This window comes from Heteronotia binoei, chromosome 1 (assembly GCF_032191835.1).
Source record: "Heteronotia binoei isolate CCM8104 ecotype False Entrance Well chromosome 1, APGP_CSIRO_Hbin_v1, whole genome shotgun sequence".
Classification (NCBI taxonomy): domain Eukaryota; kingdom Metazoa; phylum Chordata; class Lepidosauria; order Squamata; family Gekkonidae; genus Heteronotia; species Heteronotia binoei.
The window spans coordinates 281,058,842-281,085,721 of NC_083223.1; the positions used below are offsets into that span (position 1 = coordinate 281,058,842).

The following is a 26,880-nucleotide window of genomic DNA, read 5'->3' on the forward strand; positions in this document are numbered from 1 at the left end:
GCCCACTACCTCCCGAGGAAGCCTGTTCCACTGAGGAACCGCTCTTAACAGTCATAGAATCCTAGAGTTGGAAGGGACCTCCAGGGTCATCTAGTCCAACCGCCTGCACAATGCAGGAAACTCACAAACACCTCCCCCTAAATTCACAGGATCCTCATTGCTGTCAGATGGCCATCTAGCCTCTGTTGAAAAACCTCCAAGGAAGGAGAGCCCACCACCTCCCGAGGAGGAAGCCTGTTCCACTGAGGAACCGCTCGAATGGTCAGGAAGTACTTCCTAATGTTGAGCGGGAAACGCTTTTGATTTAATTTCAACCCCTTGGTTCTGGTCCGACCTTCCGGGGCCACAGAAAACAATTCCACACCCTCCTCTATAGGACAGCCCTTCAAGTCCTTGAAGATGGTGATCCTATCACCTCTCAGCTGCCTCCTCTCCAGGCTAAACGTGCCCAGCTCCTTCATGGTAGAGATTGCATTCGTAATTTGTAGCAAAGGCTCTTTGAGCCATCATGGGATACTGAACGCAAACTGGGCCCTGGGAAACTGAAGCGAAGGAAGTGTTTGTCAAAGGTCTACATCAGAGCAGCCAATGAATAGCGCAGCCTCTCTTACTTTGGCGATAGTTTCACTGGTGTGTCCCTTTCTCGCAGGTGTGGTGCAGCCAGATACATACAAACCAGTCCCAGACGAGCCCCCCAACCCCACCAACGTGGATGAGACGCTGAAGAAAATACAGAGTAATGACAAGGAGCTTGAAGAAGTCAACCTTAATAATATTAAGGTTGGTGGCTTCCAAAAAAGAAGACGACGACATTGGATTTATACCCCGCCCTCCACTCCGAATCTCAGAGTCTCGGAGTGTCTCACAATCTCCTTTCCCTTCCTCCCCCACAACAGACACCCTGTGAGGTAGATGAAGATATTGGACTTATATCCCGCCCTCCACTCCGAAGAGTCTCCGAGCGGCTCACAATCTCCTTTCCCTTCCTCCCCCACAACAGACACCCTGTGAGGTAGATGAAGATATTGGATTTATATCCCGCCCTCCACTCTGAAGAGTCTCAGAGCGGCTCACAACCTCCTTTCCCTTCCTCCCCCACAACAGACACCCTGTGAGGTAGATGAAGATATTGGATTGATATCCCGCCCTCCACTCCGAAGAGTCTCAGAGCGGCTCACAATCTCCTTTCCCTTCCTCCCCCACAACAGACGCCCTGTGAGGTGGGTGGGGCTGAGAGAGCTCTGACAGAAGCTGCCCTTTCAAGGACAGTTCTGCCAGAGCTCTGGCTGACCCAAGGGCATTCCAGCAGCTGCAAGTGGAGGAGTGGGGAATCAAGCCCGGTTCTCCCAGGTGAGAGTCTGCGCACTTAACTACGACACCAAACTGGCTCTAGAGACGGATGAAACCTCCAGGTTTACTGAAAGAGCTAGCGGCATCAGCAGTTTTAACAAGTGATTGCTCAGATTATTTATTTGAAGCATTTTAAAGCATTTATTTGAAGCATTGAAGCCTTTCCTCCAAATTAGGGCCCTGAAGGAGGCAAAGGATTTAAAATACACGGGGGAAACAGCTTTAAAAACAACACCTGTCTATAAAACGGCCGCCCTGAGCTCGCTGCGGGGAGGGCGGGATATAAATCTAAAAAACTAAAAATAACAATTAAAAACATAAACAGGAACAAGGCAGGAGCGAGATGGTCCCTATAACTCACTCCAATCAGCATTCTGTAACAATTGTGCTTTCCAGACAGTTTTCAAGGGCAGCCCCACGTAAAGCGCATCCCAGTAGTCTAACCTTGATATTACCAGGCCATGCACAACTTGGTAAGGTCTTTTTTTAAATGAGGAAAGGCTGTTGCTGGCTGACCAGCCCAAGCTGGGGAAAGGTATCCAACAGAAGGTACCAATCTAGCAGGACTCCCACGTTGTGAATGTACTCTTTTTGGAAAGTGCAACTCCATCCAGAAATGGAGATACCTCAGTCCTAGAGGCAATCCTGCCTCTTACCAGGAGCACCAAACTCTTGTCGGGTTTAAGCTTAGATATTTTTTTTTTAGCCCTTGTCCAGATCAGTGCAGAGCAGTGTTTCAGAACATTTAAGAACTGCTTTTTTTCTTCCTTTTGACAGGACATTCCCATTCAGACGCTGAAAGAAATTTGTGAAGCCATGAAATCCAACACTCAAGTGAAGAGGCTCAGTCTAGTGGCTACCCGGAGCAATGACCCAGTGGCACATGTATGTAGCTCTTCCGTAGACTACTGATTACCTGCAGACTTCTTGGGAAGTTTGGTACATTGGTCTAGGGCAGGGGTGTCAAACATGTGGCCCGGGGGATGAATCAGGCTCCCAGAGGGCTCCTATCAGACCCTCGAGCAACTGGCTGTCATCTGCTTCCTTCTCTCTCTCTTGCTTCCTTCTGCATCACAGCTTGCTTTTCCAGGCTTGCTCAATTGCACAGGAGCTGTAGAGCAAAGCCTCTATTTTCTCCATTGGCTGAGGCTCCTCCCTTGGGGAAGAAGGTGGGGGGAGGCAGAGCTTGTTTTTCCAGGCTCTCTCAAGTGCACAACAGAGCTACTGAGCCAAGCCTCTCTTCCTTCTATTGGCTGAGGCTCCTCCCTTGAGAAGGGAGGGGGGAGGGAGAGCTTGATTTGCCCGGCTCTCTCAATCGCACAGCAGAACTACCGAGCCAAGTCTCTCTCCCTTCTATTGGCTGAGACTCCTCCCCCTCCTGGTCCCCTGGGGAAGGAAGTAAAGAGCCAGAGCTTTCTTTGCCCAGTTATCTGGATCACATGGGAGAGATACAAAGAAATCATCATTAAGACCAAAAAGGGCTAATATATTAACCATGTTTTATTTTAAGGGTTTTTTAAAAAAATAGAAGAAGAAGAAGAAGAATTGCAAATTTATACCCTGCCCTTCTCTCTGAATCAGAGACTCAGAGCGGCTTACAATCTCCTATATCTTCTCCCCCCACAACAGACACCCTGTGAGGTGGGTGGGGCTGGAGAGGGCTCTCACAGCAGCTGCCCTTTCAAGGACAACCTCTGCTAGAGCTATGGCTGACCCAAGGCCATGCTAGCAGGTGCAAGTGGAGGAGTGGGGAATCAAACCCGTTTCTCCCAGATAAGAGTCCGCACACATAACCACTACACCAAACTGGCTCTCAGTTGTGTTTGTCTGTGTCCTTTATAGAGTTTATCTCTCTGCTAGCTGGCATTACATTTTATGACCCACATGGCCCAGCCCAACAAGGTCTCATTTATGTTAGATCTGGCCCTCATAACGAATGAGTTCGACACCCCTGGTTTAGGGTCTGAGTCCAACAAAGAGCTGGTGAGAAGGAAGGGAGACAGGGAGATCCCATGACTGAAACAGGAAAGGTCAACCTTAACATGGGCCCTTCCCATGTTACAGACTCCAGGTTCAAGAGAACCTGGTTCTAGCCCCACTGAGTCAAGACACAATTAGCTGAGGATACAAGAGATAAGAGCAGAAGAGAAGCCATGTTGGCTCAGGGCAATGGTCCATCCAATCCAACACTCTGTGTCACACAGTGGCCAAAACCCAGGGGCCATCAAGATGTTCACCAGCAGAACCAGAACTCCAGATGCTCTCCTACTCTTGCCTCTCAAGCACCCAACCATACAGAGCATCACTGCCCAGACATAAGAACAGAAGTGAAGCCATGTTGATCAGGCCAGTGGCCCATCCAGTCCAACACTCTGTGTCTCATAAGAACATAAGAGAAGCCATGTTGAATCAGGCCAGTGGCCCATCCAGTCCAACACTCTGTGTCTCATAAGAACATAAGAGAAGCCATGTTGAATCAGGCCAATGGCCCATCCAGTCCAACACTCTGTGTCTCATAAGAACATAAGAGAAGCCATGTTGAATCAGGCCAATGGCCCATCCAGTCCAACACTCTGTGTCTCATAAGAACATAAGAGAAGCCATGTTGGATCAGGCCAATGGCCCATCCAGTCCAACACTCTGTGTCACATAAGAACATAAGAGAAGCCATGTTGGATCAGGCCAATGGCCCATCCAGTCCAACACTCTGTGTCTCATAAGAACATAAGAGAAGCCATGTTGGATCAGGCCAATGGCCCATCCAGTCCAACACTCTGTGTCTCATAAGAACATAAGAGAAGCCATGTTGAATCAGGCCAGTGGCCCCTCCAGTCCAACACTCTGTGTCTCATAAGAACATAAGAGAAGCCATGTTGAATCAGGCCAGTGGCCCCTCCAGTCCAACACTCTGTGTCTCATAAGAACATAAGAGAAGCCATGTTGAATCAGGCCAATGGCCCATCCAGTCCAACACTCTGTGTCTCATAAGAACATAAGAGAAGCCATGTTGAATCAGGCCAGTGGCCCCTCCAGTCCAGCACTCTGTGTCACATAAGAACATCAGAGAAGCCATGTTGGATCAGGCCAGTGGCCCATCCAGTCCAACACTCTGTGTCTCATAAGAACATAAGAGAAGCCATGTTGGATCAGGCCAATGGCCCATCCAATCCAACACTCTGTGTCACACAGTGGCCAAAACCCAGGGGCCATCAAGATGTTCACCAGCAGAACCAGAACTCCAGATGCTCTCCTACTCTTGCCTCTCAAGCACCCAACCATACAGAGCATCACTGCCCAGACATAAGAACAGAAGTGAAGCCATGTTGATCAGGCCAGTGGCCCATCCAGTCCAACACTCTGTGTCTCATAAGAACATAAGAGAAGCCATGTTGAATCAGGCCAGTGGCCCATCCAGTCCAACACTCTGTGTCTCATAAGAACATAAGAGAAGCCATGTTGAATCAGGCCAGTGGCCCATCCAGTCCAACACTCTGTGTCTCATAAGAACATAAGAGAAGCCATGTTGAATCAGGCCAATGGCCCATCCAGTCCAACACTCTGTGTCTCATAAGAACATAAGAGAAGCCATGTTGGATCAGGCCAATGGCCCATCCAGTCCAACACTCTGTGTCACATAAGAACATAAGAGAAGCCATGTTGGATCAGGCCAATGGCCCATCCAGTCCAACACTCTGTGTCTCATAAGAACATAAGAGAAGCCATGTTGGATCAGGCCAATGGCCCATCCAGTCCAACACTCTGTGTCTCATAAGAACATAAGAGAAGCCATGTTGAATCAGGCCAGTGGCCCCTCCAGTCCAACACTCTGTGTCTCATAAGAACATAAGAGAAGCCATGTTGAATCAGGCCAGTGGCCCCTCCAGTCCAACACTCTGTGTCTCATAAGAACATAAGAGAAGCCATGTTGAATCAGGCCAATGGCCCATCCAGTCCAACACTCTGTGTCTCATAAGAACATAAGAGAAGCCATGTTGAATCAGGCCAGTGGCCCCTCCAGTCCAGCACTCTGTGTCACATAAGAACATCAGAGAAGCCATGTTGGATCAGGCCAGTGGCCCATCCAGTCCAACACTCTGTGTCTCATAAGAACATAAGAGAAGCCATGTTGGATCAGGCCAATGGCCCATCCAATCCAACACTCTGTATCACACAGGTGCCAAAACCGAGGGGCCATCAGGTGGTCCAAAAGCAGGGACACAATTCCTGGAGGCCTCCCACTCTTGTCCCCCAAGCACCAAGAAGACGCAGCATCATTGTCCCAGACATAAGAACACAAGAGAAGCCATCTTGGATCAGGCCAGTGGCCCATCCAGTCCAACACTCTATGTCACACAATGGCCAAAACCCAGGGGCCATCAGGAGGTCCACCAGTGGGGCCACAATTCCAGAAGCCCTTCCACTGTTGCCTCCCAAACACCAAGAATACAGAGTATCATTGCCCCAGGCATAGGAATATAAGAGAAGCCATGTTGGATCAGGCCAATGGCCCATCCAGTCCAACACTCTGTGTCACAGAAGAACAGAAGAGAAGCCCTGTTGGATCAGGCCAATGGCCCATCCAGTCCAACACTCTGTGTCACATAAGAACATAAGAGAAGCCATGTTGGATCAGGCCAATGGCCCATTCAGTCCAACACTCTGTGTCACATAAGAATATAAGATAAGCCATTTTGGATCAGGCCAATGGCCCATCCAATCCAACACTCTGTGTCACACAGTGGCCAAAAAAACCAGTTGCCATCAGGAGGTCCATAACTCCAGAATCCCTCCCACTGTCCACCCCCCACCCCCAAGAACCAAGGATACAGAGCATCATTGCTGCTGACATAGGAATATAAGAGAAGCCATGTTGGATCAGGCCAATGGCCCACCCAGCTCTGCTGTGGTACACAGTGGCCAAAACCCAGGGGCCATCAGGAGGTCCACCAGCAGAGACAGAACTCCAGAAGCCCTCCCAGTCTTGCCTCCCCCACCCCCCAAAACACCAAGAAGACAGAGCATCCCTGGCCCAGACATAAGAACATAAGAGAAGCCATGTTGGATCAGACCAACGGCCCATCCAGTCCAACCTTCTGTGTCACACAGTGGTCGAAACCAAGGGCCATCAAGGAGGTCCACCAGTAGGGCCAGAACTCCGGAAGCCCTCCTACTCTTGCCCCATCCCAATCACCAAGAAGACAGAGCATCATTGCCCCACTATCTCTTGTGGCTGATAACTATTAATGGACCTCTGCACCATATGTTTACGCAGTCCCCTCTTTAAGCTGCCTGTACTTCTTATGGCAGTGAATTCCACGTGTTAATGACTCTTTGGGTGAAGAAGAGTCCTTGGGTGAAGAAGAGTCCTTTTAGCATGCAGTCGCTGCTGCGAGCATCACCTTGCCTTCTTTCTCCCCCCCCCCCCCCCAGGCAGTGGCTGAAATGCTAAAGGAGAACAAGACGCTCCAAATCCTCAACATAGAATCCAACTTCATCACCAGCGCTGGGATGATGGAAGTGATTAAAGCCATGAAGAAGAACACCACGCTGTGCGAGCTGAAGGTGGACAACCAGGTTAGGTACCCTCCGAGCTCTGTGTATGCTAGGAGCCACCTACGCTTTCAGGGCTATCGGGCAAATCTAAAAGAGGCCCCCGTTGTAAGATTTGGATTCTATGTACTATAGCAGGGGTGGCCAACGGTAGCTCTCCGTTGGCCATGCTGGCTGGGGCTGATGGGAGTTGTAGGCCAAAAACACATCTGGAGAGCTACCGTTGGCCCACCCCTGTACTATAGAAACAGAGAATCGGAAGGGACCTCAAGGGTCATCTAGTCCAGCCCCCTTTTGTGAAAGCAGAGAGCGACTTAAAGAAATTGAAGCAGTTTCCGGTACAAGTTGCGGCCAGGAAGAAGAAAATCGGAAACATGGAACTAACCTAGGATTCATGTCGCCGCTGGAACTGTTGCTTATGAAAGTCCAGAGTGTGATCTATTCGTGGAAGCTGGTGGCTTTTGAAACAGATCAGTATGTACCATCTAGAAAGCGCAAGTTGGCAGTAATAGACACACACACGGACATTACTGGGACTAGTTGCACCTGTAAGACCCACTAAGTTGGTCTTAAAGGTGCGACTCGACTCCTGCTTTGTTCAACTGCTTCAGACCAACACGGCCGCCGACTTGGATCTATTATTAGGACTGCTGCTTTAATATTAATATAAGGGAAAGAGTGTGAAATTATAATTGGAATTGCGTACAGCAAATATTGTGTATTTATAAACCCATCTGCTGTAGCTTGTTGCTCTCTAACGTGACGACTCCAAGATACGAAAAAGCTGCCATATTGGAGCTTTCCTCACAGCAAACATTAGGAAGTCCTTAGGGTTTGTAGAATCTTTCGGGCCCAAGTGCCGTGTTCTATTGGAGAAAGTTTTCCTTCCAGACGTTTCGTTCTCAGCTGCGGAGAACATCCTCAGTGGCGTTGCAGCCGGAGCAGGCGCTCTGACCTTCTTGGCTGCTGTGCATTGAGTGAGGCCAGGGCTGCTGGAGAGCTGCTATTTCTAGGCTGGAGGGGGTGTGGTGAGAGGGCAATTGGTTTGTGAATGTACCCATTGTTTGGTGGGGCTTCCTGGAAGGGTGGTGATAAGGAAACTGGCTGTGGAATGTGACCATTGTTCTGTGTTGATTGCTGGGAGGGTTGGAAGGGGTGTGAAGATAAGGAAGATGGTTGTTGATTGTGCTGATTGTTCTCTGGAATGTGCTGGTTGTTCTGTGACCTTCTGCAATTTGTAGTCTGTAGGGTGTTTTGCAGAGCTGGATACCAAGAATGGTGGATGGAAATGCCTTCTTCCTTTCTGTTAAAGTTGTGCTGGTGTTTGTAAATCTCAATAGCTTCTCTGTTCAGGCGGCTGTGATAATGTGAGACCGTAGAAAGGACTTCAATTTTATGAGCTCCCAAAGAAGGTGCCCCTCTCCTTCATGATTTCCAATGGAGGGGAGACATTTAAAAGGTGTGCGGTCCCTTTAAATGTGATGGCCAGAATTCCCTTTGGAGTTCAATCGTTCTTGAACCCTTGCTTCTGGCTCCGCCCTCAAAGTCCCCAGATGTTTCTTGAATTGGCCCTGGTAACCCTAACAAACATACTCAAAGCCACTGTTCATCTGGGCTGCTCCTTCCTACATCTTTGCCAGTGGCATGAGATCCTTGAACATATTTTATTTATTTATTTATTTATTTTATTTGATTTATATCCCGCCCTACCCCACCGAAGCGGGGCGGCTCACAGCGTAAAAGTTCTAACAATAAAATTCAAAATTAAAATACAATAACATTAAAATATAAAAAATACAATAGCAAATTTAAATAATTAAAACATTAATATCAATACATCAATCCAACAGTGTGCTATCTATAGACTTCAGTATTTTAGTGCCGGTCAGTTATAAGCCAACCAGAAGAGGACTGTCTTATAGGCCCTGCGGAACTGTCCAATATCCCGCAGGGCCCTGACCTCTTCCGGTAACTGGTTCCACCAGCAAGGGGCTGTGATTGAGAAGGCCCTGTCCCTGGTTGACTTCAAGCGGGCCTCCTTTGGCCTGGGGATTACGAGCAGATTTTGGGAGCCAGATCGCAGTACTCTCTGGGGGACATATGGAGCATCCTTTTCACCACCACCCCGTGATGACTCAGAGGGGTACTACCAATTGCTGCCACCACTCTGGGTTAAGGGTTCCCCTTGAGAAAGCTCAGAGTCCCCCCCACCCCCTGCCCTTCAGGCCTTCTTTAGCTTAGGCCAAATAATAGGCGTGAGGACCAGGCAGAGGGAACAACAAGGGGAAAAAAGATTTATTTAAAAGATCAGCCAGCGCAATATAACAGGGATGGCCAACGGTAGCTCTCCAGATGTTTTTTTGCCTACAACTCCCATCAGCCCAAGCCAGCATGGCCAATGGCTGGGGCTGATGGGAGTTGTAGGCAAAAAACCCCAAACATCTGGAGAGCTACCCTTGGCCACTCCTGAAATGTAACAAACAAGGTGCATTAAACAGTAAAAGGGGTGAAGGGGAAACTAAACAAATGCCCTAACACTGTGTCTGTGTATCAGCAAGTTTTATTAAGTTTTACAGGGAAAGTTGGGGAAAAGATCAGGGATAGGCTACAGCAAATAAAAGAGCAGATTACAGTTATTGCTACATTTAAAAGGACAAAGAAAAAAGTATAATTCATCTTACCTGCAAGAATTCAAAATTAGTACATAGGTATGACCTTTAAGTTCTACAAGTCTTTTAGGGCCTTTTAATACTATTATAAAATCCTACTGTTTTACAAACTATTTAATGGCAAATTCCAGATTTTTATCTATCATGCCTATAATCATGCAAAACCAAATCTGTGTATCTTTAATCTATGTAAGAACATAAGAGAAGCCATGTTGGATCAGGCCAATGGCCCATCCAGTCCAACACTCTGTGTCACATAAGAACATAAGAGAAGCCATGTTGGATCAGGCCAATGGCCCCTCCAGTCCAACACTCTGTGTCCCATAAGAACATAAGAGAAGCCATGTTGGATCAGGCCAATGGCCCCTCCAGTCCAACACTCTGTGTCACATAAGAACATAAGAGAAGCCCTGTTGGATCAGGCCAATGGCCCCTCCAGTCCAACACTCTGTGTCCCATAAGAACATAAGAGAAGCCATGTTGGATCAGGCCAATGGCCCCTCCAGTCCAACACTCTGTGTCACATAAGAACATAAGAGAAGCCCTGTTGGATCAGGCCAATGGCCCCTCCAGTCCAACACTCTGTGTCCCATAAGAACATAAGAGAAGCCCTGTTGGATCAGGCCAGTGGCCCCTCCAGTCCAACACTCTGTGTCACATAAGAACATGAGAGAAGCCATGTTGGATCAGGCCAGTGGCCCATCCAGTCCAACACTCTGTGTCACATAAGAACATAAGAGAAGCTCTGTTGGATCAGGCCAGTGGCCCATCCAGTCCAACACTCTGTGTCACATAAGAACATAAGAGAAGCCATGTTGGATCAGGCCAACAGCCCATCCAGTCCAACACTCTGTGTCACATAAGAACATAAGAGGAGCCATGTTGGATCAGGCCAAAGGCCCATATAGGGGTTGCCAATCCCCAGGTGGGGGCAGGGTGTCCCTTGGTTTGGAGGCCCTCCCCCCGCTTCAGGGTCGTCAGAAAGAGGGGGAGGGGTGGGAAATGTCTGCTGGGAACTCTGTTATTCTCTATGGCGATTTATTCCCATAGAAAATAATGGAGAATTGATCCGTGGGTATCTGGGTCTTGGGGGGGGGCTGTTTTTTGAGGTAGAGGCACCAAATTTTCAGTACCACATCTAGTGCCTCTCTCCAAAATATCCCCCAAGATTCAAAACGATTGGACCAGGGGGTCCAATTCTATGATCCCCAAAAGAAGGTGCCCCTATCCTTCATTATTTCCTATGGAAGGAAGGCATTGAAAAGGTGTGCCGTCCCTTTAAATGTGATGGCCAGAACTCCCTTTGGAGTTCAATTATGCTTGGCACAGCCTTGATCTTGGCTCCACCCCTAATGTGTCCTGGCTCCACCCCCAAAGTCCCCAGATATTTCTTAAATTGGACTTGGCAACCCTAATCACACAGTGGCCAATATATATATATATATATATATACACACACACACACACTGTGGCTAATAGCCCCTGATGGACCTCTGCTCCATATTTTTATCTAACCCCCTCTTGAAGGTGGCTATGCTTGTGGCCCCCACCACCTCCTGTGGCAGTGAATTCCACATGTTAATCACCCTTTGGGTGAAGAAGCACTTCCTTTTATCCGTTTTAACCTGACTGCTCAGGTTACATAGAGCAACGAAAGAAAGAAAAAAAAGGAAGGGGGGGGGGGAATGGTTCAGATTCTGGTCTTCAATACAAGCCGATTTACCAAGAGATTTCAGTTTAGAGCAGCAGCAGCTGTGTTTCTGTATCTACGTTACTAAGGAACCTCAAGGCTATTGAAAATAAAACAAGCTTCTCATTGAACATAAAAGGATTTTAAGTTAATTGGGTACAATTATAGTGCACATGTCTTATTAGCAAATGTGGAGAAACGCCATCTGAGAGTGTTGGTGCTTCATCCAAAAAGGCAGGGATCAGTAAATCCATTCAGCAGGCTTTGTAGCCTTCCCCTCACTCCCCCCCTCCCTTCCTGAGACAAACCAACAACGCTAGGGGGAAAGTCTCCTAGAGAGGCAGGAAGGGCGGTTGTTCTGGCCATGTGCTAGGCAGGAAGTTTTTGTCAGTTGGAAGCCAGCGCTCGAGCGAGCATGTGGTGAGCAATGGAGGCTCCTGCCGGGGAGGCCCCCCAGGCAGGCAGACTAAGTAAGTAATTCAAAAAGGGCAGGGCATGTTTAGATCAGGGCCAACCGGATGCGTTTATAATCAACTTTTCTTTGTTATGCTGTTTGCTGTGCTGTGCTGGGCTGTGTTAACTTTTTAAAGGCAACTGTTTTTGTTTTGCTTTTCTTCCCCTATATTTTTCTCTTTTAAATAAATGTTTTTTCTGTTTTAAATACTGGCAGTCAATCTCTGTACCACCTAGATCCCCAGACCGCTTTAGACCACGCTGTTTTTATAAAGGGGGCCCCGGGGAAGGGGGAAGGCATGCAGTTGGATAAGGTGCCAATCCTCCAGGGGTGCCCCAAAGAAGCGCTGAGGTCTCTGTGAAACCCAAGTGCAGGGTGGCAGAGGACCTTGAGGCCTGGCCTCACAGCTGGAGAGGGGGATTGGGAGTCCTGTTCCTCTCAATCTGAACCCCGGGACTGAGCAGGTGGTGGCAGCGCGCCCAAGGGGCAGGAGGAGACATAGCTCCCTCCAGGAGTTGGCGACTCCATAGGGAGCTGACGGGACCGGGCCTGAAGGCAGAATCGGGCCGGTTCCGCCACACTTGGCGGCAGCGGTGGGATAAGAACAAACAGAGAACTTGATTGGCCAGGCATTTTTGCTTTTTGATACGTGCAAGCACCCAGAGGAAGCAACAGCGGTTTTGTTTTCTTTTCGGGTCAACTGGAGTAGGGAAAGTTTAGCTAGTTAGGATGGAGCGTGCTAAGATGCTGGAAATCCTGAAGATGACAAAGCCACAGCTCCAGGAAGAGTGTGCAAAGCACAAGCTGGAGTGTGACAACATGACTGTAGTAGATATGAAAGACCTCCTTTTGGAGTATCATCAGCATGCAGGGGCACTTGCAAAAATGGCCCCCACCCAGTCAGAAGTAACCTTGCAGCTACAGTTGGAACTGGCAAGAATACGTACCAAGGCGTACCAAGAGCGCAGAAAGAGAGAGGAACGACAAGCAGAGAGGGATGCAGTCCGCAGACGGGAGGAAAGAGAGAGAGAGGAACGACAAGCAGAGAGGGATGCGATCCGCAGACAGGAAGAAGCAGAGATCCACCGGCAGGAGGAAAGAGAGAAAGCTGAGATCCGCAGACAGGAAGAAAAAGAGAGAGCTGATATCCGCAGACGGGAACAGGAAGAGCAACGTCGCCATGAGCTTGAGGTGCTACGTCTGGAAGCTGAACTAAGCAAAGAGATCCAAGTCACCCCCAAAGACTTTGCCGTGTACAAGGAGGGAGAAGACCCCTCCACATACCTCTCCAACTTTGAGAGGGCAGCCAAACAGTGGGGGATTGCAGAGGAGGACTATATGTCTTACCTTTGTAGCAACCTGACTGGAGAGCTTTCAGCCATCTATTACAGCATGCCTATGGAAGATGGGGGGATAACTTTTGCGGCCTATAAAGCCACTGTATTTAAAAGGTTTAAACTGGGGCCAGACCACTCCCGAAAGCAGTTCAGGGGTTTGGCTCCACAAGAAGGTAAATCCTATTCTGAATGTGGGGTAATGAAGGAACAAACAGTTCCAGTGTTATTGGGCCGGGATTTGTTGGTGGGCCAGTACTCTATCAATGCTGTAACCCACAGCCAAACCCTCAGGGGAAGGTGGGGGGAGGAAGGCAACTTTAAGGAAGCCATCTCACCACCAACCAGGGAGGGGGAAATAACCCAGGTTACTGAGGATGAAGAGAGGGCAGTCACCCGGGAGGGGGAGGACCAGCCTGTCTCAAGTCCTGGAGTAGGGTGTTCCCAAGGGGAAGAGGGGTGCAGCTTTCCCCAAGTGCAGCAAGAGGCTGTGGATGTTCCTAGCAAGGAAAGGAACCTGTCTAGCGTAAAGGATGTGCAAGCTGAAGAGACCGAGGTGGAGAGTGGAGATTTCACAGGAGGTTCTGAGAGCAGCAAGGCTAATGTGGGCTCAGAGGAGCACATAGCTGAAGGCTTGGGGGAACGGGAGCGGTTCCAGAAGGGGGTCCGGAGCGGCCTTAGGTTGGAACCGGTTCACCAAGTAGCTGTGGATCAGGAAGTGGGATCGTCCGAGACGCTCTCAAAACAGGTCGTCTTGAAGCAGGGCAGACAGGAGTCCTGGGAAGCTGTGGGACCTTCCAGGCAGGAAGGGGGTCAGTTGGGTAGTGCTGAAAAACCAACCGAGGGGACTGAGAACCCAAGCCAAACCCTCAGGGGCAGGTGGGGGGAGGAGGGCAACTTTAGGGAAGCCACCTCACCACCAACCAGGGAGGGGGAGGACCAGCCTGTCTCAAACCCTGCAGGAGGGTGTGCCCAATGGGAAGAGGGGTGCCAATTTCCGCAAGGGCAGCAGGATACTGTGGAGTCTTCCAGGCAGGAAGGAGCTCAGTTGGCTGACACTGAAAAAGCAACTGAGGGGGCGGAGAACCCAGATCCAACTTTGGCTAAGTGTTCTGGAAACAGTGGGACTAGGGGTGGCTTGAAGGAACAGATGATAGGAAGTCTGGGGGAGCCAGAAATGTTCCTGTCTGAGGTTCAAAGTGACCCGAGGCTGGAACCACTGTGTGAGTTGGCAAGGGACCAGAAAGTGGAGTTCTCAGAAGCTGAGACAGGGGATAGGGTGATGGATTTCCTGCCCCTTCATACTGGTGAACGGAAAGTGGAATGGGAGGGACCCCATATGATTGTGGATGACCTAGACGAGGCTACTTATGTGGTGGCTATGGAGAAGACGGGAAAGGCAGTTCAAGTGGTGCAGGTGGATGTACCACAGCCAGTCTCTGCGAGGTCCATGGTGTTGCATAGAGGTAGGAAGGAAGGAGACAAAAAGAAGCTGGGACAGCAATTGTTTGGGGCCCCAGAGGTGGTTTTCTGGGAGGACAGAGTGGACAGAGGGAACATTCCACCAATGAGGGATAAAGAAGAGGCAACTGTGTGGGAACTGGGCAGTTTCCAACCTCATATGTGGGGCCAGGAATTTCCTCCTTTGATGGACCACTCACCGCAGCAACAGCAGCAACGAAGGGAGAGCACCAAACTCCAGAGGTGGTCCTGGGAGACGGAGGAGTACATCTTAAAGACTGGACATTCCTTCTGAATGCAGCAATGCGACTTGTTGGCCAGAAAGGACATGGGCACCTAGGGTGCTGGACTTTGTGTATTATTGGAGAAATACCTGAATGTTTGTGTAATGTTTTGGTTAATGGGTTTCTCCTTGTTTGTTTGGATTCTGCTACGGGGTCACCTCTGTAGGAGGCAACCCCTCCGGCTCAGAATTTAAGGAGGGGGAAGTGTGGAGAAACGCCATCTGAGAGTGTTGGTGCTTCATCCAAAAAGGCAGGGATCAGTAAATCCATTCAGCAGGCTTTGTAGCCTTCCCCTCACTCCCCCCCTCCCTTCCTGAGACAAACCAACAACGCTAGGGGGAAAGTCTCCTAGAGAGGCAGGAAGGGCGGTTGTTCTGGCCATGTGCTAGGCAGGAAGTTTTTGTCAGTTGGAAGCCAGCGCTCGAGCGAGCATGTGGTGAGCAATGGAGGCTCCTGCCGGGGAGGCCCCCCAGGCAGGCAGACTAAGTAAGTAATTCAAAAAGGGCAGGGCATGTTTAGATCAGGGCCAACCGGATGCGTTTATAATCAACTTTTCTTTGTTATGCTGTTTGCTGTGCTGTGCTGGGCTGTGTTAACTTTTTAAAGGCAACTGTTTTTGTTTTGCTTTTCTTCCCCTATATTTTTCTCTTTTAAATAAATGTTTTTTCTGTTTTAAATACTGGCAGTCAATCTCTGTACCACCTAGATCCCCAGACCGCTTTAGACCACGCTGTTTTTGAGAAGGGGGCCCCGGGGAAGGGGGAAGGCATGCAGCTGGATAAGGTGCCAATCCTCCAGGGGTGCCCCAAAGAAGCGCTGAGGTCTCTGTGAAACCCAAGTGCAGGGTGGCAGAGGACCTGGAGGCCTAGCCTCATAGACGGAGAGGGGGATTGGGAGTCCTGTTCCTCTCAGTCGGAACCCTGAGACTGAGCAGGTGGTGGCAGCGAGCCCAAGGGGCAGGAGGAGAAATAGCTCCCTCCAGGAGTTGGCGACTCAATAGGGAGCTGACGGGACCGGGCCTGAAGGCAGAATCGGGCCGGTTCCGTCACAGCAAACGTAGATAACTTTAGGCACCTACTTATGATGATGATGTCCCTAACGCTGTGTCTGGACTTACTGTCCCTTGACTGTCTCAGTCAGACCTGGGCCTACTCACCCTTCCTCTAAGGGCGAGGGTCTCTTCCTTGCAGCAGCCCCTCCTCAGCTCTGCCTCCTAGGAAAAGAGCCTGGGCTTGGCCTTTTTATGTTTTCTTCCCAGGCCCCACCCTTCTCTGGGCCAGTTTTCCTCCAAAAACCTTGCCACCCAATCAGAGGGAAAGAAGGGACCCTGGGAAATGTAGGCTTTCCAGTATAACTCCGAGGCAGGCTTCTCTGGGGTCTGCAGGCCTCACTAGGCCCAGGATTAGGGTTGCCAAGTCCAATTCAAAAAATATCTGGAGACTTTGGGGGTGGAGCCAGGAGAATTTGGGGGTGGAGCCAGGAGACATGGGGGTGGAGCCAAAAGAAAGGCTGTGACAAGCATAACTGAACTCCAAAGGGAGTTCTTGCCATCGCATTTAAAAGGACTGCACACCTTTTAAATGACTTCCCTCCATTGGAAATAGTGAAGGATAGTGGAGCCTTCTTTGGGGGCTCACAGAATTGGACTCCCTGGTCCACTCTTTCTAAAACTTGGAAGGTATTTTGGGGAGAGGCACCGGATGCTATACTGAAAAATTGGTATCTCTACCTCAAAAAACAGATCCCCCCCCCCAAGAGCCCCAGATACCCGCAGATCAATTCATTATTTTCTATGGGAATCAGTCTCCAGAGGGAATAATGGAGTTTCCAGCAGACATTTCCCTCCCCTCCCCCCCGCTTTCTGATGACTCCAAACCGGGGGATCCCCTGCCCCCACCTGTGGATTGGCAACCCTACCCAAGACCATGACACCCCACCCCCACCTGTAAAAATGGTGACAGTGGGTCCAACCCAGATGTCCCTTTGCCCATCGGACTCACCCTCCCTGCCTTTCCTCCCTTTTGCAGTGTCAACAACTGGGGGACTCTGTGGAGATGGAGATGGCCGCCATGCTGGAAAACTGTCCCTCCATCGTCCGGTTTGGCTATCACTTCACACAGCAGGGACCAAGAGCCAGGGCATCTTTTGCTATAACCAAGAACAACGAACTGCGTAAGTAAAAATTGGCCCAGTCTGCGTGAATTCACTGCCGCAGAAAGTGGCAGCTACAAGCACAGACATCTTCAAGAGGGGGTTGGATCAACATATGGAGCAGAGGTCCATCCATGGCTGTTAGCCACAAGGTATAAATGGAGGGCTCTGTCTGGGGCTGTAATGCTTTGACTTCTTGGTGCTTGGAGGGGGCAACAGTGGGAGGGCTTCTGGAGTTTTCACCCTGCTGGTGGGCCTCCTGATGGCACCTTAGTTTTGGCCATGTGTGACACAGAGTGTTGGACTGGATGGGCCATTGGCCTGATCCAACATGGCTTCTTTTGTGTTCTTCTGTCTGGGGCAGTGTTGCTCTGTAATTTTGGTGCTTGGGGGGCACAGTGGGAGGGCTTCTAGTGTCCTGGCCCCACTGATGGACCTCCTGGTGGCACCTTGGTTTTGGCCATTGTGTGACATAGAGTGTTGGACTGGATGGAGAATTGGCCTGACCCAACATGACTTCTCTTGTGTTCTTCTGTCTGGGGCAGTGATGCTCTGTTTTCTTGGTGCTTGGAGGGGGCAACAGTGGGAGGGTTTCTAGTGTCCTGGCCCCACTGATGGACCTCCTGGTGGCACCTTGATTTCGGCCACTGTGTGACATAGAGTGTTGGACTGGATGGAGCATTGGCCTGACCCAACATGACTTCTCTTGTGTTCTTCTGTCTGGGGCAAGTGATGCTCTGTATTCTTGGTGCTTGGGGGAGGCAACAGTGGGAAGGCTTCTAGTGTCCTGGCCCCACTGATGGACCTCCTGGTGGCACCTTTAGAACATAAGAACATAAGAGAAGCCATGTTGGATCAGGCCAACGGCCCATCAAGTCCAACACTCTGTGTCACACAGTGGCAAAAAATTTTATATACACAAATACACTGTGGCTAATAGCCACTGATGGACCTGTGCTCCATATTTTTATCTAAACCCTTCTTGAAGGTGGCTATACTTGTGGCCGCCACCACCTCCTGTGGCAGTGAATTCCACATGTTAATCACCCTTTGGGTGAAGAAGGACTTCCTTTTATCCGTTTTAACCTGTCTGCTCAGCAATTTCATCGAATGCCCACGAGTTCTTGTATTGTGAGAAAGGGAGAAAAGTACTTCTTTCTCTACTTTCTCCATCCCATGCATTATCTTGTAAACCTCTATCATGTCACCCCGCAGTCGACGTTTCTCCAAGCTAAAGAGTCCCAAGCGTTTCAACCTTTCTTCATAGGGAAAGTGCTCCAGCCCTTTAATCATTCTAGTTGCCCTTCTCTGGACTTTCTCCAATGCTATAATATCCTTTTTGAGGTGCGGCGACCAGAACTGCACACAGTACTCCAAATGAGACCGCACCATCGATTTATACAGGGGCATTATGATACTGGCTGATTTGTTTTCAATTCCCTTCCTAATAATTCCCAGCATGGCGTTGGCCTTTTTTATTGCAAACGCACACTGTCTTGACATTTTCAGTGAGTTATCTACCACGACCCCAAGATCTCTCTCTTGGTCAGTCTCTGCCAGTTCACACCCCATCAACTTGTATTTGTAGCTGGGATTCTTGGCCCCAATGTGCATTACTTTGCACTTGGCCACATTGAACCGCATCTGCCATGTTGACGCCCACTCACCCAGCCTCAACAGATCCCTTTGGAGTTCCTCACAATCCTCTCTGGTTCTCACCACCCTGAACAATTTAGTGTCATCCGCAAACTTGGCCACTTCACTGATCACTCCCAACTCTAAATCATTTATGAACAAGTTAAAGAGCATGGGACCCAGTACCGAGCCCTGCGGCACCCCACTGCTTACCGTCCTCCACTGCGAAGACTGCCCATTTATACTCACTCTCTGCTTCCTATTACTCAGCCAGATTTTGATCCACAAGAGGACCTGTCCTTTTACTCCATGACTCTCAAGCTTTCTAAGGAGCCTTTGATGAGGAACTTTATCAAAAGCTTTGTTTTTTGGCCAGTGTGTGACACGGAGTGTTGGACTGGATGGGCCATTGGCCTGATCCAACATGGCTTCTCTTATGTTCTTTTGAATATCCGTTCCCAAGTAACTGAAGCTGTAATTGGACTCAGGAAATCCAGTGCTGCTGTCTGGAATGATATTTGTCTTTGACCTGAAGGCTGGGCCTGTTACAGTAGGCAGTCCAAAAAACAGGCAGATGTGTCTCTGCCTTACATTGGTCCTGTTCACATGTCACAGTGCATGTATGTACTGCCTGTGTGTGTTTGTGTGCGTGCGTGCGTGCATGTGTGTGTTTGGTGTAGTGGTTAAGTGCATAGACTCTTACCTGGGAGAACCGGGTTTGATTCCCCACTCCTCCACTTGCAGCTGCCGGAATGGCCTCGGGTCAGCCATAGCTCTGGCAGAGGTTGTCCTTGAAAAGGCAGCTGCTATGAGAGCCCTCTCCAGCCCCACCCACCTCACAGGGTGTCTGTTGTGGGGGGAGAAGATATAGGAGATTGTAAGCCGCTCTGAGTCTCTGATTCAGAGAGAAGGGCAGGGTATAAATCTGCAGTCGTCTTCTTCTTATCTGGGAGAACCGGGCTTGATTTCCCACTCCTCCACTTGCAGCTGCTGGAATGGCCTTGGGTCAGCCATAGTTTTCATAGGAGTTGTCCTTGAAAGGGCAGCTGCTGTAAGAGCTCTCTCAGCTCCATCCACCTCACAGGGTGTCTGTTGTGGGTGGGAAGGTAAAAGAGATTGTGTGACCGCTCTGAGATTCAGAGTATACGGCAGGATATAAATGCAATATCTTCTTCTTCTCGGGTGTGCGCGCGTGCGGGCATGTGCATGCATACCAGGGATGCCAACCTACAGGTTGGGCCTGGAGATCTCCCTGAGTGACAACCGATCTGCAGATGACGGAGATCAGTTCTCTTGGAGGAAATTCCTAGCTAGGAGTTATAGACACTATACATGGCTCGTGAGTGCCATTGGTCCATCTGGGACAGACTTTCCCCAGCAGCTGGTCGTGCCCGAGTCAGAGAAAAGGCTTTCCTTGCAGCCACAACCTGGAGATGCCAGGGATCGAACTTGGGACTTTCTGCATGAAAAAAAAAATCTGCTGTGGTACTGAGTTATGCCCCATACTGAGTACCAGGGTGGTATCATGTTAGAATGTTGGGCTAGGGCTCAGGAGACTCAGGTTTGATTCCCCCCTCTGCCATGGAAGCTGAACATAAAGACCTCAGAAAAACCCTGCTGGGTCAGACCAGGGAGGATCCATCTAGTCCAGCCTCCTGTCTCACAAAGAGGCCAGCCTGTTCCTCTGGAGAGCCAACAACAGGGCAGAGAGGCTGAGGCCTTCATAAGAACATCAGAAGAGCCCTGCTGGGTCAGACCAAGGAGGGTCCATCTAGTCCAGCCTCCTGTCTCACACAGTGGCCAGCCTGTTCCTCTGGAGGGCCAGCAACACGGCAGAGAGGCCGAGGCCTTCCCCTGAGAAGAACATCAGGGGAGTCCTGCTGGATCAGACCAGGGAGAGTCCATCAAGTCCAGCCTCCTGTCTCACGCAGGGGCCAACCAGTTCCTCTGCAGGGCCAACAACAGGGCAGAGAGGCTGAGGCCTTCCCCTGAGAAGAACATCAGAAGAGCCCTGCTGGGTCAGACCAGTGAGGGTCCATCTAGTCCAGCCTCCTGTCTCACAGTGGCCACCCAGTTCCTCTGGAGGGCCAACAACAGGGCAGAGAGGTCGAGGCCTTCCCCTGAGAAGAATCTCAGAAGAGCCCTGCTGGGTCAGACCAGGGAGGGTCCATCTAGAACAGCCTCCTGTCTCACACAGAGACGAGCCAATTCCTCTGGAGGGCGAACAACAGGGCAGAGAGGCCGAGGCCTTTCCCTGATAAGAACATCACAAGAGCCCTGCTGGATCAGACCAGGGAGGGTCCATCTAGTCCAGCCTCCTGTCTCACACAGAGACTAGCCAGTTCCTCTGGAGGGCCAACAACAGGGCAGAGAGGCAGAGGCCTTCCCTTGAGAAGAACCTCAGAAGAGCCCTGCTGGGTCAGACCAGGGAGGGTCCATCTAGTCCAGCCTCCTGTCTCACACAGTGGCCAACCAGTTCCTCTGGAGGGCCAACAACAGGGCAGAGAGGCCGAGGCCTTCCCCTGAGGAGAACCTCTGAAGAGTCCTGCTAGGTCAGACCAGGGTGGGTCCATCCAGTTCAGCCTCCTGTCTCACACAGTGGCCAGCCAGTTCCTCTGGAGGGCCAACAACAGGGCAGAGAGGCCAAGGCCTTCCCCTGAGAAGAACCTCTGAAGAGCCCTGCTGGGTCAGACCAGGGAGGGTCCATCCAGTTCAGCCTCCTGTCTCCACAGTGACCAGCCAGTTCCTCTGGAGGGCCAACAACAGGGCAGAGAGGCTGAGGCCTTCCCCTGAGAAGAACCTCAGAAGAGCCTGATGTCGCTTCCTGGCTCTGGGATTCAGAGGCTTAGTGCCTCTGAAAGTGGAGATTCCCCTCAGCCACCAGGGCTAGTAGCCATTGATAGACTGATATTCCATGAATCTCTCTAATCCCTTTTGAAAGCTGTTTATTCCTGTGGCCCTCACTTCATTCTCTGGCAGCGAATTCCACATTTTAATGTCTCCCTGTGTAAAGTCATATTTCAGTCCCTGGCATCTCCAGCGGGAAGGATCAGGTAGCTGCTGAAATAAAAGGCCTCGGCCTGAGACCCCGGAGAGCCTCTGCCTGTCTGGGCTGAGAGTACTGACCTTGATGGACCACTGGTCTGATTCAGTATCCAACAAAAACAAGAAGAGAAATCACCTGAACAATAGGCAAGCCAATAGAAGGATATAGACAAGCTGGAACGGGCCCAGAGGAGGGAAACAAAGATGGTGAACATAAGAGAAGGCATGTTGGATCAGGCCAATGGCCCATCCAGTCCAACACTCTGTGTCACACAGCAGCCAATATATGTGTGTGTATATACACACAAGACATAGCTGGTCTTGAGGACAAAAGGAGATTGAGGAAGAATCGCACTGCTACAGCAGCAACCCCAGATCAGACTTTTCCCTGCAGCCACTGTGGCCGGATCTGCCTGTCCCGCATTGGTCTTGTCGGCCACCAGCGAGCCTGCAGCAGACGTGGACTACTGCATCCTTCTTAAATCTTTGTTCGCGAAGTCAAGCCGAGAGAGAGATACACACACACACACACATATATTTATATACCATGGCTAATAGCCGCTGATGGACCTCTGCTTCATATTTTTATCTAACCCCCTCTTGAAGCTGGCTATGCCTGTAGCCACCACCACCTCCTGTGGCAGTAAATTCCACAGGTTAATCACCCTTTGGGTGAAGAAGGACTTCCTTTTATCCATTTTAACCTGACTGCTCAGCAATCTCATCGAATGCCCACGAGTTCTTGGATTGTGAGAATGGGAGAAAAGTACTTCTTTCTCTACTTTCTCCATCCCATGCATTATCTTGTCAACCTCTCTCATGTCACCCCGCAGTCGACGTTTCTCCAAGCTAAAGAGCCCCAAGCGTTTAACCTTTCTTCATACGGAAAGTGTTCCAAACCTTTAATCATTCTAGTTGCCCTTTTCTGTACTTTTTCCAGTGCTATAATATCCTTATGTTCTCTTATGTTCTTATTCTAAGTTTTCATAGGCTTCCTCGGGAGGTGTTGGGCTCTCCTTCCTTGCAGATTTTTCAACAGAGGCTAGATGGCCATCTGACAGCAATGAAGATCCTGTGAATTTAGGGGAAGGTGTCTGTGAGTTTCCTGCATTCTGCAGGGGGTTGAACTAGGTGACCCTGGAGGTCCTTTCTAACTATGATTCTAATATATCAAAATATTTAATACACTGGATGTCTCATTGAAATGTCTCTCACAGGTCTGGTTCACAGTAGAACAAATATATATTCAAATCCCGGTAAGCCTGAATGAGCTTTTTTACCGGCTATAAAATTGTTGTGGAGACCATTGGGTACCTCGGAAATGAAACAGAATTGAGCACCAGACTAATTTCTGGGTTCCTGCAGAAATAGATCAATGAAACAGGAATGACACATTAAGAATCCTGTCGCGATCTACAATTTTTGGGATTTGAAGATCTCTTTTTTCTACTGTGAACCAGACCTGCGAGAGACATTTCTACGTACAGCAGAATCCAGTTTATTAAATATTTGGATACACAATATGGACATTACAGCCTAGTAATTTTGGATCACATATACCTCCAGGGGTTTTCGGTTTGCCTGATTCAGTATCTACCGGCTTCATGCGTGTTCATGCGCAGCCATGGCGCACGAGTCCCCTGCACAGTTTCATATAGACACACACACACATATATTGACCACTGTGTGTTACAGACTGTTGGACTGGATGGGCCATTGGCCAGATCCAACATGGCTTCTCTTATGTTCTTATGTGACACAGTGTTCGACTGGATGGGCCATTGGCCTGATCCAACATGGCTTCTCTTATGTTCTTCTGTGTGACACAGAGTGTTGGACTGGATGGGCCATTGGCCTGATCCAACATGGCTTCTCTTGTTCTTATGTGACACAGAGTGTTGGACTGGATGGGCCATTGGCCTGATCCAATATGGCTTCTCTTCTGTTTTTATGTGACACAGAGTGTTGGACTGGAGGGGCCATTGGCCTGATCCAACATGGCTTCTCTTCTGTTCTTATGTGACACAGAGTGTTGGACTGGATGGGCCATTGGCCTGATCCAACATGGCTTCTCTTATGTTCTTATGTGACACAGTGTTGGAGTGGATGGGCCATTGGCCTGATCCAACATAGCTTCTCTCATGTTTTTATGTGTGACACAGAGTGTTGGACTGGATGGGCCATTGGCCTGATCCAACATGGCTTCTCTTGTTCTTATGTGACACAGAGTGTTGGACTGGATGGGCCATTGGCCTGATCCAATATGGCTTCTCTTCTGTTCTTATGTGACACAGAGTGTTGGACTGGATGGGCCATTGGCCTGATCCAGTATGGCTTCTCTTCTGTTTTTATGTGACACAGAGTGTTGGACTGGAGGGGCCATTGGCCTGATCCAACATGGCTTCTCTTCTGTTCTTATGTGACACAGAGTGTTGGACTGGATGGGCCATTGGCCTGATCCAACATGGCTTCTCTTCTGTTTTTATGTGACAGAGTGTTGGACTGGATGGGCCATTGGCCTGATCCAACATGGCTTCTCTTAAGTTCTTATGTGACACAGAGTGTTGGACTGGATGGGCCATTGGCCTGATCCAACATGGCTTCTCTTATGTTCTTATGTGTGACCCAGAGTGTTGGAGTGGATGGGCCATTGGCCTGATCCAACATAGCTTCTCTCATGTTTTTATGTGTGACACAGTGTGTTGGACTGGATGGGCCATTGGCCTGATCCAACATGGCTTCTCTTCTGTTCTTATGTGACACAGAGTGTTGGACTGGATGGGCCATTGGCCTGATCCAGTATGGCTTCTCTTATGTTCTTATGTGACAGAGTGTTGGACTGGATGGGCCATTGGCCTGATCCAACACGGCTTCTCTTATGTTCTTATGTGTGACACAGTGTATTGGACTGGATGGGCCATTGACCTGATCCAACAGGGCTTCTCTTATGTTCTTACCTTTTCCCCTTCTTTTCTTTGCAGGCCGCAAACAGAAGAAAACATAATGATTTCCTCCTGGCCGGAATCCAGAGTGCCCTTCGCATCCTCTTGTGCCTAAAACATCGTTCCTGAGCTCAGGCCTTCTCCGAAGGTCACAGTTTTTCAGATGGAATTTTCTTTTTCTTTTCTTTTTTTAAAAAGGATATTTTGGAGACCGTCTCCTCCTCTCCCCCCTCCCTACACCCCGCCTCGCTGTCGCCAGCTCAGGTTCTTTCTTCCTCGGAGTCGTAGTACCATGTCTTAGACCTTCATTACCTCTGTAAATAAAGAGCTCTCAGACTGATAACGATTGGAGAAGGAAGTGGCTTTGTTCTAGGGTTGCCAACTCCAGATTGGGGGATTCCTGGAGACTGGCGGCAAGGTTTGAGAATGGGAGGGGCCTGAGCAATGTATAGTGCCATGGAATCATAGGGTTGGAAGGGACCTCCAGGGTCATCTAGTCCAAATCCCTGCACAATGCAGGATACTCACAAATTGTTGTTGTTCAGTCGCACTGTCGAGTCCGACTCTTTTCGACTCCATGGACCAAGACACGCCAGGCCCTCCTGTCTTCCACCGAAGTCTGCTCAGATTTGTGTTTGTTACATCAGTAACGCTGTCCAGCAATCTCCTCTTTTGCCATCCCCTTCTTCTTTTGCCTTCTGTCTTTCCCAGCATCAGGGTCTTCTCCAGGGAGTGCTCCCTTCTCATTGGGTGGCCAAACTCACAAATACTTCCCCCTAAATTCACAGGATCTTCATTGCTGTCAGATGGCCATCCAGCCTCTGTTTAAAAACCTCCAAGGAAGGAGAGCCCACCACCTCCCGAGGAAGCCTATTCCACTGAGGAACCACTCTTAACAGTCATAGAATCCTAGAGTTGGAAGGGACCTCCAGGGTCATCTTGTCCAACCCCATGCACTATGCAGGAGAGTCACAAATACCTCCCCCTAAATTTACAGGATCTTCATTGCTGTCAGATGGCCATCTAGCCTCTGCTTAACAACCTCCGGGGAAGGAGAGCCCACCTCTCAAAGCAGCTGTTTTCTCCAGTGTAAAACCAACAGCCTGGGACCACAGATCATATTACAGGCAATACGAAAAACAAACACCGCGATGTACTGGCTAACAGTGTTTAGTAAAACCTTTTTAAAGATCCATATCATCGTTTTGTACATTACAATATTATAAGAAAGGTCCATCCCATGAGCACCTGGATATAGGCTCATAAAGAGGTAAGTTAACAATATCTTAAAAAGCATTCATTTCAAATTTAAGAATGATCCACTTCCATTTAGCTTTGTGTCATATCTTGTTGTAACGACCATGGTTGATTCCCGGATGAGAGATCTTGAAGAAAATAAAGATGCTGCAGAAAGCATGAACGTTGAAGTGTAACAAGAGGCTGACAACCCTGAGGATAATAGAAATACTCCTGAGGAAGGTTTTTTTTTTAATGAAGTCTATATCCTGGTGTCCATTGGATGGACCTTTCTTGTAAAATTGTACTATTGTAATGTACAAAAAGATTATAAACATAAGAACACAAGAGAAGCCATGTTGGATCAGGCCAATAGCCCATCCAGTCCAACACTCTGTGTCACCCAGTGGTCAAAACCCACATGCCCTCAGGAGGTCCATCAGTGGGGCCAGGATACTAGAAGCCCTCCCGGTGTTGCTCCCCAGCAAGCACCAAGAAGCCTTTTCTACTTTCTACTGAATTCTCTATTGTTGGTTTCTTTATACAAATATTCTCTATTGTTGGTTTCTTTATACAGTGCTCTGCTGAAAGAGCGGTTTAGTTCTCGAAGTAATTTTCGCTTTATAAACAAGATTAGCAAATGTGAAAGTCTTCTTTAAGCGTTGTAATTCATTTTCAAAGCACACATCTTTTCTGGGTTTGCATATTCTCCAGGGGAGCTGATTGCCAGTTGGAGATCAGTTCTAAAAGCGGGAGATCTCCAGGCCCCGCCTGGAGGCTGGCAACACTAGAGGAAAGACTTCCGGCAGACAGGCTGGGAATAGGCTTCCCAAATCCCCTGCCTGGGCGGGGGACCCCCAATTTGGAGCCTCCTCCCCCCGCTCGGCAAAAATCCAGAAAGCGGGGGGAATGGCGGCCCTTCCCATGCAGCCTAGATCCCAGCAGCTTCTCCTCTCCCCTTCCCACCGATCCCTGATGCTTCTCCTCCTCCCTTCCCTTCTCACCTCGGATCGCAGCAGCTTCTCCTTGCCCCTCCCCTTCCCACCCAGCTCCATCGCAGCAGCCGGAGCTTTCCCAGG

The 26,880-nt window shown here is 49.5% G+C and overlaps 1 protein-coding gene across 1 annotated transcript in view; it reads left to right on the top strand.

The window, feature by feature from the left end:
• Window positions 1–24,908, top strand: part of TMOD4 (tropomodulin 4) — a 42,809-nt gene extending 17,901 nt beyond the window's left edge. The window contains exons 5-9 of the mRNA XM_060256342.1: window positions 650–780; window positions 2,128–2,235; window positions 6,781–6,924; window positions 16,820–16,964; window positions 24,605–24,908. Of these exons, the coding sequence (XP_060112325.1) occupies window positions 650–780; window positions 2,128–2,235; window positions 6,781–6,924; window positions 16,820–16,964; window positions 24,605–24,627 (551 nt within the window). The 3' untranslated portion in view covers window positions 24,628–24,908. The remainder of the gene's footprint in view (window positions 1–649; window positions 781–2,127; window positions 2,236–6,780; window positions 6,925–16,819; window positions 16,965–24,604) is intronic.
• Window positions 24,909–26,880: the final 1,972 nt, after the last annotated feature.